Raw genomic sequence first — 17,919 nt, forward strand, 5'->3', positions numbered from 1 at the left:
CAAGGTAGTATATCTGGTATTTCTGGGGAATTCAGTTCTTATATAGAATTACAGAATATTCAACTTTGAGTAGGGTCTGTGGACTCAATCCATTGCGTTCTGGGGGAGATACCATGAAAGCACATTACTACTTTAGAGATAGATATTCTCTGTTCAAACCTGACACCCTGTCGGGATCCTAAAGGATAGAAGCTAAAGTGGTGTGGTATATGAGTCCCATGACCTTGAACAACTGGTTTTATGTGGGTGTCACCAGTGCTTTATAAAAGTAAACTGCATCTCCCCGAGTTCAGTCATACTGCACCAGCTGAGCAATGCACGGAGTGGACCTGTAGGCGACTTGCATCATCTTCAACATGAAGATAGCCACAGTGTCAGTGCTTCTGCCCTTGGCTCTTTGCCTCATACAAGGTGAGCAATTTGTGTGTAATCTAAGCTTCTTGCCACACAACTCAAAGCCCTGGGGAAGGGACTTTTCTCCCCCTACTCCTGCCAAGAAACATTTATGTATGTATATATAATCCTGAAATATCTTGCCAGACACAGAGTTCTGAAGATTTATATATGTGGCTTTATAATTATGTTGTTATCTTTAGAAATGGCAAGTAGTTTGAGATAATCTGAATTTTTTAACCATGAGAAATTCTTCCATTAATTCTTTAATTCTGAAAACTGAATAGATTCTTCTTCATCTTCCTCTTACTAAATGTATCAATTCATAGTACATATACTTATCTACATAATAGACATTTAAAACTTAATTGTAAATAATATATGTATTTTAATGTTATAGGCATAAATGAAATATTTTTAAAAATTCAATCATCTGTTCTTATTTTAAAGCAGTAGAGTCTTCTAGCTTATTTTAGTCTTGTGTTTTCAAGTGCTAAATGGGTTGAAAGCATTTCTTCCAAAGAGTGAGGGACTTTTGTGGGAGGTGGAGGGTAGATTTTTATATTTGCTATTTAACCCTAGGAGAACACAAATTTCCTAGACTTATGTTGCTCTGAAACATTAAAATTTTAAAAAAGAGAAACTCAGAGATAGTCTTAAATCATATACAAATAATGCCCACTTTCCTAAAATAGGTATGTAGGTACAAAAGAGCCTATGTTAATGAGAGAGTATAATAGCCTGTGATCTTAATCTTACCTTCTGTCAGATCTCTAACTTTTGTAGCTGTAATAAGGAGGTAGAGCTGCCAGAATTCAGAAAATTAAATTGTATTTATATATCCTATAAATGTAATGCTATATTATAGTTTCAACTAAAACTATAATATAGTTTCAAAATTATATTATAATTGGTATAGTATTTTGCATGTATGTTATATTGTAATTTTAAAAGGGAGGTTGCCATTTATTGCTCCAAAAGGACCTTTTGAAGATGAGTGATTTTGATGGGGTTAGAATTCACATAAATATTATTTTCCAAAGTAATTGTAACTTTCCGAGTGATTAGACCTTTGTGAGTATACATACTAATCTCCTGGTCCAGCACCCTTCTTTTATTTGCCATGGTAAATCTTAATGTGTTCAAAAACAATTTGTGGTTTTACAACATATTGTCATTAAAGCAATCAGGACACTACATTAAATGAATTGTTTTGTGTATTAAATATTGTACATTTCCTTAACTTTGGTTTCTATATTTTCATCCCAGATGCTGCCAGTGAGAATGAAGATCAGGTTAGTCCTGCTTTTTCTGTTCATTGAATTCATTCCAAGATTCCCAAAGAAAAATGGTTTGTGGCCAACACCTTCATGTTAATAATACAAACATATTATACTGGTAGGTACTAATAGCTTTTGTTAAAAACACAGAAACAGATTTTTATGAATCAAGACATGAATCTTTCTCTCTCTCTCTCTCTCTCTCTCCCCCCCCTCCCCTTCTCTCTCTCTCTCTCTCTCATACACACACACAGAGACACACACACGCCCAACATATTAATGATGATGGATGTCTGCAAGAGGCAATTTATCATGTTAAATGAGCACTTTAACATTTCATAAACAAAAAATAAATCAACTGGAAAACTACTGTTGTTCCATTTAACATCTGAACAAGCCATGATACACCACATAGGAAGCTAAAATAAATTTTCTAGTAATCATTATGCAAAAGAGAGTGCTCTGTATCTTGAATATAGTTAGGGTATATAGTTCATCTAATAAATATTTATTGAGCATCTATTAGATGTCAGACCCTGTTTGAGATGCTGTTGATATTTTTAAGTAAACAAAATAAATGAAATTCCTGCCCTGAAAATTACATTTTAGTGTAGGAAGACAGACAAATTTATAAGTAGCTTAGCAAAACATATGGTACATTAAATAATGACAAATGCTAGGAGAAAAATAAATCAGGAGGCATAATAGGATCCCAAAGAATGGAGGTGGTATCCATTCTCATAAGGGTAATCAGGGAAGTTCTCTCTGAAGAGACAGTATTAAAATAGGGATCTGAAGGTCATAAGGGAATGAACCATGAAGGTGTTTGCAGTTTACAACAGACCAGACAGAAGCACCTGTGAGCGCAGAGGCCCTGATGCAAGAAGGCACTTTACCAACTCTTAAAACTCTTTTGTTTGGTAAATTAAAAAATCATTTTCTACTAGAAGTTAAATTTTTTCATCTCTTTGAAAGAGAAGATGACCAATTACTCTCTCACACACATTTTGTATATTTATATACACACACACTGCTATGCATGCTCTTAATTCAGCACTTAAAACACAATTTTAAACGTTTTGCTGAATATGTGTCAAAATTTGCTGTATCCCTGGCCATGAACATTAAAGGAATGAAAATGTGAAACAGCTATTCTTTATGTTGAAACTCTGAGAACCATGGTTACAATACTCTCTTGACGTATTTTGTTGCAATTATTTGTTTTTTTTAAAGAAACTTCTTACATGAGTGTTCTAGATAATTTTATCATGCTCTCTACTATTTCATCTAAGTTTACTGATTAAGGAGAAGTCCAGAAAGTTCAGTAGAGTAGAAAATAAGCTAGACTTTTGGGAAGCAGAGAGCATGCTCACTTGGATGTTTTATCCTGGAAAAAAGAAGGATGTTATATAAGTCTCACTGTGTATAAAACCATCATTTTCTTTTTCAGAGTCCGTGATGATGGTTGGTGATTTGTGGCAGATACTGGGACCTTTACACTGATATTTTTCATAGCATTAACCTCCATTTCACTGAAAACCATTTTAAAAACAAATTTAGTGACTTCTTATATTTGGTATTAAAGGCAAGAACACAAAGAAGTAATTATTTATTTGGAAGCCTTTCTAATCAGAGTTTTTGGATACTGTGTCAGAAATGAAAACTATTGATGTAGTCTTTTTTATGATGCTGCGATTTGGTTATTTTCCAACTTTAGTAGCTTGGGTTCCTTTCAGCATGATAAAAGCATGTTAAATGTCATAAACATGAACCTAAACAGCAGGGAAAAGCACTGCAGCAATCTGCAAGGATCTTAAGCATGCTTAAATTTGTCATCACCTAAGAGTCATTCTTCAGGCAAAAGCAAGCTGGTCAGTGCTCTAACACTGAGATAGGACAATGGCAGCTCCTGGAGGGTTTTATTATAATAGCTGGAGATGGACAATAGAAGACTGCAAATTAGGCCTCAGCCAGTGAGGGAAACAGGAAGAACTTGGCCCTAGAGGGCTCCGGTTTTCCTGGGACATGCTGAGAAAAAGAGAATAATGGCAACAGTAACAAAACAAAACAAAAACAGGCCAGGGACTGGAAGTTACCCTGCAAGTAAACAGTCGCTGAAAAGTCATCTACTCAACTCAGGAGGGCTTTTAGTCTAAATATGCTTCTGTTTCAACCCTCTCTATTGTGGTCATTGAAAGGGTATTCCATTTTGCTCAGAGAAAAACTCTACTGCTGCTTTCCATTTTTATGGTCTTTTCCTGTTTCCCAAGAGAATACATTGGATAATTTCATAACTCAGAAAAATAGCACTGAATCTCATCTTAACTAATTAATCACTGTGAACAAGTTTCTTAACCTATTATCTGGGCCTCTGATGCTCAGTTTGTAAGAAAAGGAGTCTTTCTAGGAATTAAGCTCTCATCTAATAGTGACATTGGATAAGTCCAATTTAGGGATTATTCTGATTGATGCAACTCTTTAATTATTTTTTTATAAGTAGAGACAAGGTCTCATTACATTTCCCAAGAGGGTCTTGAACTTCTGGCTTCAAGCAATTCTCCTGCCTTGGCATCCAAAAGTGCTGAGATTACAGGCATGAGCCACTGCACCTGGTTTGATGCTACTCTTTTATGATAAACATTCAAAATTATTTATAGCTTTATTCCAGGATTATCATGAGTCTTCTACACACTTTCTATAAGACTTACTTAATAAGGGATTTTTTTTTTTTATTATTACAAAGGCCTCAGGCCCTTCTCTGATTCTACTGTATGGATTTTAGGATCAATTATATTCGGCAAGGTAAGCACAACTTGCAAAGTTGGCATTTGATATTGTAGAGTCAGAGATCAGACAGATCTCAAGATGCCCAGTAATTAATCTGTGTCCAGAAATTACTACTGTGCTACTCTGATGGAGTTACTGTGTAGTGATAATAATCTTAGATACATTTTAGCATGCCATCCTTAGCAAAATTTCCCAGGGCTGGTCTGTGATATTTTTTAGTGATTCTCCTTCACCATTAATCATTTTGCAAGTGCTACCAACTGCCTACCATTTTTAAGAGGCTAGATTAAGAACAGCTTTATTCATCCAGGCAAGTATACTTCTGTTTTACCTACCTAATGCTGTATCTAGGGTACCTAGCAAAGTATAGTAATCTAATAATAAGAGATTGCTGGCTCATTCAATGATGATCATAAAGATATAGGAGACTACCGGAGTTCAAGACCAGCCTGGGTGACATAGTGAGACCCTGCATCTCCCAAAAATAAATAAATAAATAAATAAATAAATAAATAAATAAATAAACAAATAAGAAAGAAAAAGCACAAAACACCCCAGATATAGATATAAGAGTCTAAATAGAAACCTTTAGTAAATTTTTCGGAAGAGGTTGTGTTTGTCAGAGTTGAAGCAAAAGCTTTGTTTGTTTCCTGATACAAACAATTTGAGGCAGATTTTTAAAAAAAAATCAAAACAAAAACCAGCAAAAATCCCCTTAGATTCCAAAGGCTTAATCTAAAGACCTTGTGAATTTTCACTGGGTACAGAGGTGGATGCTTTTAATCCCAGCACTTTGGGAGGCTAAGGCAGGTGGATCATTTGAAGTCAGGAGTTCAAGACCAGCCTGCCCAACATGGTGAAATCCCATCTCTGCTAAAAATATAAAAATTACCCAGATGTGGTGGCATGCACCTGTAGTCCCGGCTACTCAGGGGGCTCAGGCAGGAGACCCTCTTGAACCTGGGAGGCAGAGGTTGCAGTGAGCTGAGATTGCGCCACTGCACTCCAGGGTGGGCGACACAGCAAGATTCTGTCTAAAACTAAATAAATAAATACCTAGTGAGTTTTCTAAATTAAAAGGGAATATAACATTTTAAAGTCATACTTTACTAGGTGGCACATACTTTACTAGGTAGCACATATTTTAAGCTCCTAAAAAAGAATGCGTGATGGATAGCAGGACTTTCATAAAATGTATTGAATGAATGAAAAGAAGGAATTACCACTTTTGAGGGTCATTGTACTTTCTATTTCCCCACCAATTCTATTATTTAAAATGTTTCCACTGTCCTCCTTAAACTTTGTATAACACAGTTATTGGTATTTACAAAACTAAAAGCCCAAAACAAATATAGTAGGATTTTAGTTCCAAATGATGTGTCAAAAAAATTACGAGAGAGAGAGAGAGAGAGATAAAGGCTTATGCAATTATTGAGAAATTTCCTCAGTACTTCCATAGATTCACAAGGTTTGATTCTGATGGTAGTTATAGTAGTGTTGATGGCATTTGTGGTGATGGTGGTGGGGGTGGGAATATGGGTTTTTAAAAAATATGTAACACAAATTTGAAAATGCAAAATGGTTAGGCCTCTCCCAGAACCTCGGAAGGGGGATGTGACAGTGAAGCGCCCTGAATCTTAAGCTTTATTAGCTTTAAGGTCAGTCTGCCTGTGCTCATAGTCAAATGATAGATCAAGGGACATGAAATTCTTTTCAGAAAATAAACCAGCCTAGAAATTTGTTTTCCAAATATATAGAACCAAGAAATCCTTTTTTCATTTAACATTGTTAAAATTTCTAGGAGCCGATATGTTGCAGTACACCCATGGGGAAATGTAGGCAGATATTTTATAGTGTTCAGTGCTCAAACACCTTGCCTCAGTCCTTCAGCAACATTTTCATACTCCTTTCGCGGCAATTACTGTTGGCCCACTGTGTACTAGGTACTTTATATATACCATCTTAGCATATTCCAGTAATAATAATGACAATCGCCACCAACATCAAAACAATAATAATAAAAAAGGAGGAAGAAGGAAGGAGGATAATTTATTAATTGAATGCCTACTATGTATCAGGCATTCTTTGAGGGCTTTACATACTTACAGTTAATCTTCATAAAACCTTTGAATTGTGTGCATATATATGTAGACATATACATATATCTACATGTATATATATGTAGACATATACATATATCTACGTGTATATATGTAGACATATACATATATCTACATATATATCAAAACAAAGCTTTGTTTTGATGTAATTTCAGCTAACACAACTTTTTTTGGCATTATCTTAGGAAATATGCCACGAATTTCAGGCATTTATGAAAAATGGAAAACTGTTCTGTCCCCAGGATAAGAAATTTTTTCTAAGTCTTGATGGAATAATGTTCATCAATAAATGTGCCACATGCAAAATGATACTGTGAGTAAAGGTTTCTTTCTTTCTTTGCAATGTTTGAGTTAACAGCTAGTCTCTGAACTGGTAAATGTATTCTTTTTCTTTTCTTTCAAGTGCATTTTTCTAAACTGAAATGGTTAAATAAAAGTGCTGAGCAGATCACTCTGACATCTTCCATCAGATAAAGTTGGATAATTGCCACCCACCTGGAAAGATTTTAATAATCACTCAAACAAGATTCCGAAAGCATTCCAGAGGGCCCAGTATCAATACCTTCTGTAGCACTCTATAGTGTTTTGAGGATGTAGTTCCACTTTGAACTTCTGGTTTTGGAAAAAAATGAAGTTGGCAAAGAAAGTCAGGTTCCCTGGGCCTGTTAAGACCTGATTCTGTTGCAGCCTAGGGACTGAGAAGATTGGCTTAAGCATAATGCCAGACTCTCCTTGTGGCAGCCAACCAGCAGAAGGACTTAAGCAAGGCATACCCTGATTCTGTGAGCTGCCAGTGTCTTTAGACACCTAGCATTATTCTAGGATGAGATAAACTAAAGGGTAGATGATAGTTTCCTACTCCTTGCAGCCCAGAAATAATTAGTATCCTGGTAGTTTAGCAATCTCTAACCAATGCTTCTTAACTTGGTTTCCTTCTCTCCATTGTCACCACAAAGGTAAAAGAAGGCTTGTGTTATCAACTGCGAATCCTCAAACCAGAATGTCCTAATTTGTTTTTGAAAAGGAAGGTTAGCCTTCCTTTTCAAAAACTTCAACAGTGGTAGCAAGCCAATACTGAGCTTACTCACTTAGGAAAATTATGTTATAATTGGCTTTTTAAATGTCAGGTTGGTGTGTGTCACGGAATTTAATTTGAAGATTGACGTAGTCAATCATATTGGGGTAATGAAGCTCAGATCGTTTGTTCATGCACTGCTTCTAGTGAAGAGATTGTGAGACTACAAAGAAGCCAGGACAAGATTTAATAGAAGATGGGAGGCCTAGGGCTGGTTGAATAATTCTTTCTTCTTTTGAAAGCTGAATGTAAACCAGCAGCTATAATATTTATTATAACATTTTCTTCTTGTTTCTAAGATATTTTAATATGAGACTGAAAGTATGAATATAATAAATCTACTGAAAAATAATGTAAAACCAAAATGAAATGCCTTAAGAGTCTGAAGACAATTTATTATTTTGAAGTTACTCATTCAGTTATTATTTTTATGACTTGGGTAAATTATGTTGGAAGAAAATTGTTTTTTTTTTTAACCTGGAATAAAAGGAGGCTATGCAAGGCATAAAAGCTGTCATCAGATTGCTAAAGAACTGCCTTATGGAAGAGAAAATTGATTTGCTCTGTGGGTCCCTAGATGTTGGAATTAGAACCAATATAAGCAGGTTCAATGTGAATATTCTCTTTCAAAAACTACATTCAAAGAATGGGGCAGATAGCTTTGAGAGTTGATGACCACCTGGCTGTTGGAAGTATTCCAGGAAGGTAGTCTGTTATGCAGTTAAAGTTAGAGATTCTTGCCTATAATGATACCATGTTCAAGATATTTTTCAATGTTGAGGGGAGATCTGAGGTACTGTGTCCATTTCTGAACATGCTACCCATTTTGACATGCCAGGATAGGCTGAGGAGGGCAGTCAAAATTAAGTTTACCATGCTAGCTGTTATTCCTAAAAGTTGAGCAAACAATGTTTAAACTATGCTATTTCTTGTCCTCTTCCAGGGAAAAAGAAGCAAAATCACAGAAGAGGGTCAGGCATTTAGCAAGAGCTACCAAGGCTACTGCTCCAACAGAGGTGAGACTATTTGGAGCCAACCTGTTTACTTTTGAGAGGATGATTGACTCTATTTAGAGCTATCTGTTTATTCCTTAAGTACTAGGTCATACCTGTTTTGAAGCCAACAACTTAGAAGGGAGGGAACATGGGTTAGTCCAGGGGTGGGCTAAATATCTGGTACATCTTGTCCATAGGCCCAACCCATGACCCAACTCTAAAAACATTTTAGGCACTGACAGAAACTAAGAGGTGGAGTGAGCCAGTGTGATGTCTGCCTTCCACGGCCATCATTTCTCATTCCTCTTGTCCTGTCTTAGTCCAAAGAAGAGCTTTCCTGGGACTGTAAGAATTCTTATTGCCTGTGTAACTTGGAAAATTTATGTATCTCTGGATCTCAATGTTTTCATCTATAAAATGAGTTTTAGACCAAATGGAAACTAAGTTCTAAAAGCCAATCTCAGGGTTTAACGTGTTCTAGCAGGCATTTGACTCATTCTATTTCCTTTTTCTTTTGCTCTTTTGCTTTTTACTGTATATGTTCCAGTACCTGGAGGGTCCTCCTAATTCAACTAGAGTTGGTTGGTTGTATCTATTTTGCAGACAGGGACTCAGGCTAATATTTTGTTTAAGAAAAGTGTTCTCCGGTAAAAAAAAAAAAAAAAAAGGATCATAAAACATTAAGAAGTAATGTAGAAGGAAGGCAAGAAACTGCAAATTTATCCTACTGTATAAACCATTTCACTTTATAATTTTTTTCATTTATAAACATTTTAAAAATCTATACAAAATTATAAAAATAAAATTAAAAAAATGAAACACTGGGGCCCAGATTGGTGGAAATATATATCTAGCCTACAATATCTCACAAATGGGTTATTGACAAAGTTGGGACTACCACCAGCTATTCTAACCACCACTGATATTGCCCCAGGTCTCCTATGCAGTTTCTTCACTAATTTCCTCTTTCTTTTCCTTCTCTGCTGGTCCCAACACATAATTAAAATAATCAGTCAAGGTTAGTACACCTTAATTACTTATAACATCCATGGTCTAACAACGCTGGCATCTTTCTTGGCAGTGTTAGCCAAGAATGCCTGAGAACCTCAGCCTCCATAGTAAACATAGTCTACTAAATTATTTGCCTGGGCTCAACCAGTCTCACTTTTCAAACAGTAACAGACACCACAAAATTGATCAATAATTGGAAACTCTTAATCTGTAGCAGAAGAGAGCTACTTTTATATTCTACAAAATCTGAAGTGGCAACTTTATATGTGTCTTATTTGTCACATTCAAAGAGTGGCTCACTTTCTAACATCCACTGTCCTCTTCCTCCTCTGTCTTCATCATTTAAAAATGATATATCTATGGTGTTTAAAAATATGAAATATGAGGAAATGACAAAAAAGCAAAATACACACAAACATACCGATTTTAACAAACCTATCTAAAAAATATAGCTAGTTAGATGTTTCCATATGTAGACACAAATTTATTGAATTTTAATCAAGTAGGAGTTTTAAAAAAATAAAATCGCAGTCTTAAGAAATTAAATTACTCTGTTAATATATTATGCCTGAGTGACACACATACACACACATACACACACACACAAACTGTAAAAAAAAAACCCTCTAGATAAAACTTTTATAGTGATGTGGTTCACTACTTAGGAAACTACTTACATAACTAAGTAGTAACTTACATTAAGTTAAGGCAGTTAACATTTGGCTGTGTGCCTTTCAAATAAGTTCTGTCTAAATTTTTCCTTGTCTCTGTATTTAAAAGGATTCATCCAATTATACCATGAGTTTTTTCTTGTTGTTGTTTTTCTCTCTACTATAAAACAGAACAATGTGCTCATTTTTTTCTGTTTAGATTCTTCCCATCAAAAATCAACCCTGCTACTCACTCTCAGAATAAGGTGCTCTGCATTTCAAGGAGTTTTCTCCTACAGACATCCTCTCACTCTCTCTTTCATCACTAATTTTCTTTTCACTAGTATGTCACCCTTTCATTTCCTGACTCTAGTATTCCCTCCATTGACAAGTATTGTTGGTACTTCCTCCAAAGTCTAACTCCTTTTCTCCATTTCCATCCCTACCATCTCAATCCAGTCATCCATAATTTCTGATCTCTGGTGTTTTGGTACATGCAAAGACTTGTTTTTAATTGATGAATTCATTCATTCAATGTTTCTCATGATTTCGGTTGCCAACTTTATAGAATATTAAGTTCACCCGAGTGTATGCGTGTGTTTCTGAGGTCCTTTTTTTTTCAGATTCATTTATTGCTTTAATAACTAGTATGGTAAGTCCCCCTTCTTAGTTCATGTTGTTAAAAGCTGATGGACCTATGCATAGATATATGGTTCCCACATAAATGACATGTTAGAGATAAAAATAACTGAGTTTTTAACAACTTCATCTCGAATTTGGTAACCCAATGTGTTTAGAGATACAAAGAATTTGTAAATTAATTTGGGTAAAATTGACTTTTTACAGTATTAATTTTCTCAACTCATGAGAGTAGAATAGTTTATGAATAATTCATATAACTTTGGTCTACTTTATAAAATTTGTAAAATATTCAGAGATTTTTATAATTTTTGTTAATGTTTTAAAAATGTGTAAATTTATTACTATTTTGAATATATTTTGCTTTTTATTATATTTTATCTGTTTATTGTTGATATGGACAAATTCTATTGATTTCTTCAGATTAATCTTATGTCAGACAACTTTTGTCTTTGCTCTTGGTAGTTGATCATATTATCTACATATAACAAGAGTTTTATAATATTCCTTTCAATCTTAGCACATCTTTCTTTCTTTTCTTATATAATTGGTAAAAGATCCAGACTTCAATAGTTAAATACTAGTGATAGTAATGAACATCAAAGAATCCCCTTGTCTTTTCACATTAAAGGGAATATCTCTAAAGTTTCTCTATTGAGTGTAATATTTATCACAGTGGTTTTTACCTATACACTTTAGCAAGTTTGGAAAATTCCTTTCTATTTTTAGTTTCCTGAATATGTGTTGCTTATTATTAAAAGTCTTTTTTGCAACTATTAAAATAATTTGATTTTTAGTCTATTGACATAAATATCTGAATATATTTCTTAATGTTAAACTATTATTGTTTTCCTAGAGTAAATCATACTTCATAATATATTTAAAATAAATTTCTGAATTTGGATACTAACATCTTATTTAGAAAATTTGCAATTATATTCTTAAGTAAAGTGAATCTCCACTTTTCTCTTGTAAATTATTCTTATCTGGTTTGGGAATTTACATAAAATTATCCTAAGGTGTAACACTTTAGAGTATGACTTAATGAGATGGTCAGCAGTTCCTCTCCTCAGAAAGCAACTATAAAGCTAGACATAATTGACCAAAAAAAGAAAAACATTTTAGCAATCTGAAAATTGATCAGTAGTCTATACCAATCTGAGAATCATTTATCTTGAAAAACTGCTGACTTTAGGAGTAAAAAGAGAGGTCTGTAATGTTCTTGCTCAAGGATATTCCCATTTCACCCCGTGGCTTGGTTGGCATGGAGGTTCTATACAGGGAAGGGCACGGATGTCAGCAAAGGCATTGCCATTGTTGAAGAAGGCTAACCTAATTTGGAGTAAAGAGCAAAAGCCGTATCCAGAGGTGTTTTCAGTGTAAGTGATAATCTTCACCAACGGTAAGGAAAATGGCCAGAGGTTGCAGTCAGAATTGAAGCAAGGGTATTCCTGGCTGAGTCTTCACACATGGTTGAAAGAGCCCAAAGAGGGTCAAGAGATTCACAAACTCCTAACTGACTATAAAGCTGTGCATATCCACTTCATAAACACAAAATGTCCCAGTGAGAAGCAAATGCTGGGGTAGATGTAAAAGTGGCCTAAACTTTGCATGCCCTCCCCTATACACAAAGGTCTATCTGAGAGGATGAAAGCATTGTTAACTTGAAGTATTTGAACACAAACTGTGTTAAATCCTTAGCTGACCACTAAGCTACAAAAATACAGGGGAAAAACATAGGAAGCCAGGCTTAAAAAATAACTATGATAAAAACTATCATAATTTTCTTAGCAGCACACCAGCAGTTGCAATTATGAGAGAGGAAGATTTCAAAAACGTAATCCAGTCACAGAAGCAAAAAAAAAAAAAAAAAAAAAAAAAAAAAAGAAAAAGAATAAAAAAGCAGCGAAAACAATGTATAAAGAAAAAATTGTAAACCTGAGCACTTATTATCTAAAACATTCAGTTTTTATAATCAAAATGTTCAGTTTTTATAATCCAGGTTAGTGAGATTAAAAAAAAGTTTTCATCAATAGTTATAAAATTTTCAAAGTAACAACAATATACAACCCATACTCAAGGAAAAAATTAGTGGAATTTGTCTTTAGCTGTGTACAGATGTTAGGTTTGGCAGACAAAGACTTGAAGCAACTATTAAAAATATATTCAGGATACCAAAAAAAATCATGTTTGAGGGTTCACAAGAAACTATAATAACAATGAATATGCCAATAAAAACTTTCAATGAAAAGATACAAATAATTTTTTAAAAGACCCAATGAAAATTCTGGAGTTGAAGGGCACAATAACTGAAATGAAAAGTTACATAGAGAGGCTCAAAAGCAGATTTGTGAATCCTTACAAAAAAGAATTACCAAACTTGAAGAAAGCTTAATAAAAACTAACAATGGAAATACAGAGACAAACAATAGAGAAGAAAAATGAACAAAATTATACACTTTTTGAGACAGCAGCAAGCAAGCCAACATATGCCTAATGGCAATACCAGAAATAGAGGTGAGATAAAGAGGAACACAAAAATTATTTGAAGAAACAATGGCCTAAGATGCTTAAATTGGATGGAAAAAATTAATTTTAACATTTAAGAAACTCAATTTACCCCAAATAGGATAAATATGAAGAGATCCACGTGTAGCTCATCATGATTAAAATGCTAAAATAAAGAAAAGCAGAGAGAAAATTTAGAAAGTGGCAAGAGAAAAATGACACATCCTATATACAGGCTATATAAAATTAAAAGCTGGCCCCTCATCTAAAATAATGAAGGCCAGAAGGCAGTAAAATGACATGTTCAAAATGCTGAAAGAAAAAAAGATTAAGTAATATTCTGTATTCTCTAAAAATATCCTACAAAAATTAAAACAAAATAAAGATATTGCCGTACTAAAGAAATCTGAGAGAGACTTTGTGTTTAACACAACTACCTTAAAAATAATAATGAGGGAAGTCATTTAGCTGAAAGGAAATAACTACCAGATGATAGCTTGGACCCACAGACAGAAATGAAAAGCACCAGAAACAGTGAAAATTGGGTTAATCTCTTAGCGTTTTTTAAAGAAATAATCTTAATATATAAAGCAACAATTATAATGCTGTTTTATCAGGTATATACATATATGACAACAATAGCATAAAGGGTGATAGAGAAAATAAAGCCTGATTAAGGCAAAGTTTCTGTATTTTACCAGGATTAAGTATTATTCTGAAGTAGTTTATAATAAACTAAGGTGCATATTGTAATTACTAGAGTAGCTACTAAGAAAATAGCATATATAATAAATATATAACATCAACAAAGGAATTATAAAGGTGTATTAGAAATATTTAACCCCAAACAAGGTAGTAGTAGAACAATAGAGAAGCAAAAAAGGACAAAAGCATACTGAAAACGAATAGAAAAATAGAAATGTAAATACAACCATATCAGTGATTATACTAAACATAAATGGTTTGAACATCCCAATCAAAATGCAGAAACTGACAAATAATAACAAAGGAACTATAAGCTATCTCCAGTAGATGCTCCTTAGATTCAAAGACACAAACAGTTGAAATGATAAAAGATCGGTACCATGCTAAGTTTAACCATAAGGGAGCAGGATTGGCTATGTTAATATATGATAAAATAGACATTAAGGCATTATTAGAGACAAATAGTGATATTTTATAACTTTAAAAGTGCTAATACATTAAGAAATATAACAATGATAAATGTATACACCTAAGAGAGGCTCCAAATTTATATAACAAAAAATGCTATAATTAAAAGAAATAAAAAGAAGAATTCAAAAATAATTGCTAGGAATTTCAATACTCCACATAAAATACTGATACAACAGCTAGACTAAATATTACCAAACAGAATACTTGAAGAATACTATCAACTAATTCAACCTAAACTGAAATATAGAGAGTGCTTCTACATTGATTGTAGAATATGTGTTATTTTAAAGCAACAGAGGAATGTTTTCAGGATACACTATATACTGAGATACAAACATAATAAACTTTAATATATTAAAATCATATATGGTATGTTTTTTTTTAACCACAAAAGAATTGAATTTAAACCCAACAAGGAAAATGAATCATGAAAATCACCAAATATTTAGAAATTAAACAACACACTTCTGAATAATTGGTGGGTCAAAGAAATAATCTTGAGAGAAATTGGAAAATATTTTGAATTGAAAAAAAAAAAGGACAACAATTTAAGACTGATTGCACTCCTCAAAAGCACCTTCTAGAGATTTAAATGGCTTAATCAGAAATAAGAGATAAGATTCAATAATTTAAGCCTCTACCTTGAGAAGATTAGAAAACGAAGTTTAGCAAACTAAACCCAAAGCAAGCAGAAGAAAGGACATATAAGGATTAGAGCAGAAATTAATAAAGCACAAAACATACAAATAATAGAAAAAATTAGTAAAACCAATGTTGGTTCTTTGAAAAGATCAACAAACCTGACAAACCCTTAGTTTTATTTTGCCTTGAAGAAAAGAACAGAAGACAAAGATTACCAAAATCAAGACTGAAATAGGAGACATTAGTATGTGCCCTGGAGAAACTACAAGGCCAGATGAATATTATGAAAAATATTATGCCACCACATTAAATAACTTAGATGAAATAGAAAAATTCCTAGAAATAATCAAATTATTGAAAATTGACCCAAGAAGAAATGGAAAATCATAATAGACTTACAGTTTAAGTAAAATAGATAAATAATTAAATTTTAAAAATGCCCAAGAGCAGATGACTTCATTGGCAATTTCCGTTATATACTGAAAGGAGAAATAATATGAATCCTTTACAGATTCATTCAGAAAGAAGAGGAGACACTTTACAGCTCATTATATCAGTCCAGCATTATTCTGATACAAAATGTAGAAGATATCACAAAAGCAGAAAACTACTGACAAATATTCCTCATAAACATAGACAGAAAAATCCGTAACAAAACACTGGCAAACTGAATCTGCAATATCAAAAAAATAAATAAATAATTACCAAATAAGAAGTATCCCAAGAAAGCAAAGTTGGTTTAGGAACAGAAAATCTATTAGTCTAATACACTATATTAATGGAATAAAGGGCAAAACCACATGATTATCTTAATAGATGTTGAAAAATCACTTATGAAAATCCAGCACTCTTTCAAGATGAAAACTCATACAAATATTATCAATAGAAGTAAGCTTTTTCAGTCTGTTAAAGAACGTCTGTGAAAAATCTACAACTAGCATTATAATTAATGGTTAGAGAATGAATGCTTTGCCTTTAAGATTGAGAAGAAAGCACAGGGTGGTTTACTGTCACCACTGCTATTCAACATTGTACTGGAGGTTCTTAGCCAGTGTAAGGCAAAATTAATTAATTAATTAAATACATTTTTTTTGGAAATGAAGCAACTATCTTTAATTCCAAAACATGATGCCATATGTGAAAAGTTCTAAGGATCCACAAAAAGAAAAATTACTAGAACTAATAAATGAGTTTAGTAAGATTTCAATGTGCAAGATTAATAATACAAACTCTATTGTATTTCTATATACTAGCAATGAACAATTTGAAAATTTAAATATTAATTTCATTCACAATAGCATAAAAATGTAGAAATAAATTTAACAAAATGAGTTCAAGACTTATACACTAAAAACTATGAAATGGTGCTGAGAGAAATGAAAGATCAAAATAACTAGTGAAATGAATAGTCCATGTTCATAGATGAGAAAACTCAATATTGTTGAGATGGCAGTTCTCCCAATATTAATCTATAAATTCAACATATTCCCAATCAAAACCTCATCAGGATTTCTTTTTGGTAGAAGTAGAGCAATTGATCCTACTATTTATATAAAAAATATTGGGACACTTAACAGTAACTGAATTTAAATTTTGTTATAATGCAATAATGATCATAATAGTGTGCTATTATTTCAAGATAGGCATAAAGATTAGGGGAATAGAATTGAAATTACTTACTTTTATGGTCAGTTAATAGTTAACCAACATGTCAAGATAATGCTGAGAAATTGAATATAGTTAATTTTAAAAAACAGAATTTTACCTCATACCATACACAAAAATTAAATTTTATTTTAGTACTAAATGTAAAAGCTAAATATATAAAACTTCTCAAGTAAAATATCGGAGGAAAAAAGTCATGAACTTGGGTTAGGTAGAATGACTTCAGATATAAAATCAGAAGCACAATCCATGAATACAAAATTAATAAAATGAAATTGTAAAAATTGCAAATTTGTGTGCTTCAAATGACAACAAGAAGTCAATGAAAAAGCAAGTCATAGACAGGGAGAAAAAATAGTCACAACTTATAAAGTAGGTAAGGACTTAAACTGACAAATTATAAAAACCTCTTACAACCTTATAAGGAGACAACTCAATTAAGTATAGATATTACACCAAAGATAATAAGCACATAACAAGTTGTCCAACATCATTTTTAGGAAAATGCTAATTAAAACCACAATGGGGTATCACTACACATACCCACTAGAATGACTATAATCACAAAGACAGAAAATACAAAATGTTAAGGGTGTGGAGAAACTGGAACACATATAGATAGAACGGGGTAATATACAAGGTTACAGCCACATTGGAACACAGTTTGAGAACTTCTTAAAGATTTAAACAGATTGGCCATGTGATCCAGAAAATTCAGTCCTAGGTATTCAGTGAAGTGAAAATACATGTCCATAGAAAGTCAGGCATGTGAATATTTATAGCAACATTTTTAAAAATAGTTCTAGACTGAAAACAATCCAAATGTCCACTGCTGGATGGATAAACAAAATGAGTATATTTATACATTGAAATATTATTCAACAATAACAAGGGATGTGCTGCTGACAATTTTGCAATACGGATGAACTTCAAAAACACTATGCAAAGTGAAAGAAGCTAGAATTAAACAATTACATA

General features: G+C 33.0%; 1 protein-coding gene across 3 annotated transcripts in view; it reads left to right on the forward strand.

The window, feature by feature from the left end:
- The first annotated feature begins 291 nt into the window (after window positions 1-291).
- The window catches only part of SPINK5 (serine peptidase inhibitor Kazal type 5), a 74,110-nt gene continuing 56,482 nt past the window's right edge, over window positions 292-17,919 (forward strand). For all 3 annotated transcript variants that reach the window (XM_005558174.4, XM_045394370.2, XM_065546943.1), the window contains exons 1-4: window positions 292-411; window positions 1,663-1,688; window positions 6,766-6,893; window positions 8,599-8,671. In XM_005558174.4, coding sequence (XP_005558231.3) covers window positions 357-411; window positions 1,663-1,688; window positions 6,766-6,893; window positions 8,599-8,671 — 282 coding nt within the window. In that variant the 5' untranslated portion in view covers window positions 292-356. The remainder of the gene's footprint in view (window positions 412-1,662; window positions 1,689-6,765; window positions 6,894-8,598; window positions 8,672-17,919) is intronic.

The sequence above is a fragment of the Macaca fascicularis genome, chromosome 6, assembly GCF_037993035.2.
Source record: "Macaca fascicularis isolate 582-1 chromosome 6, T2T-MFA8v1.1".
Classification (NCBI taxonomy): Eukaryota; Metazoa; Chordata; class Mammalia; order Primates; family Cercopithecidae; genus Macaca; species Macaca fascicularis.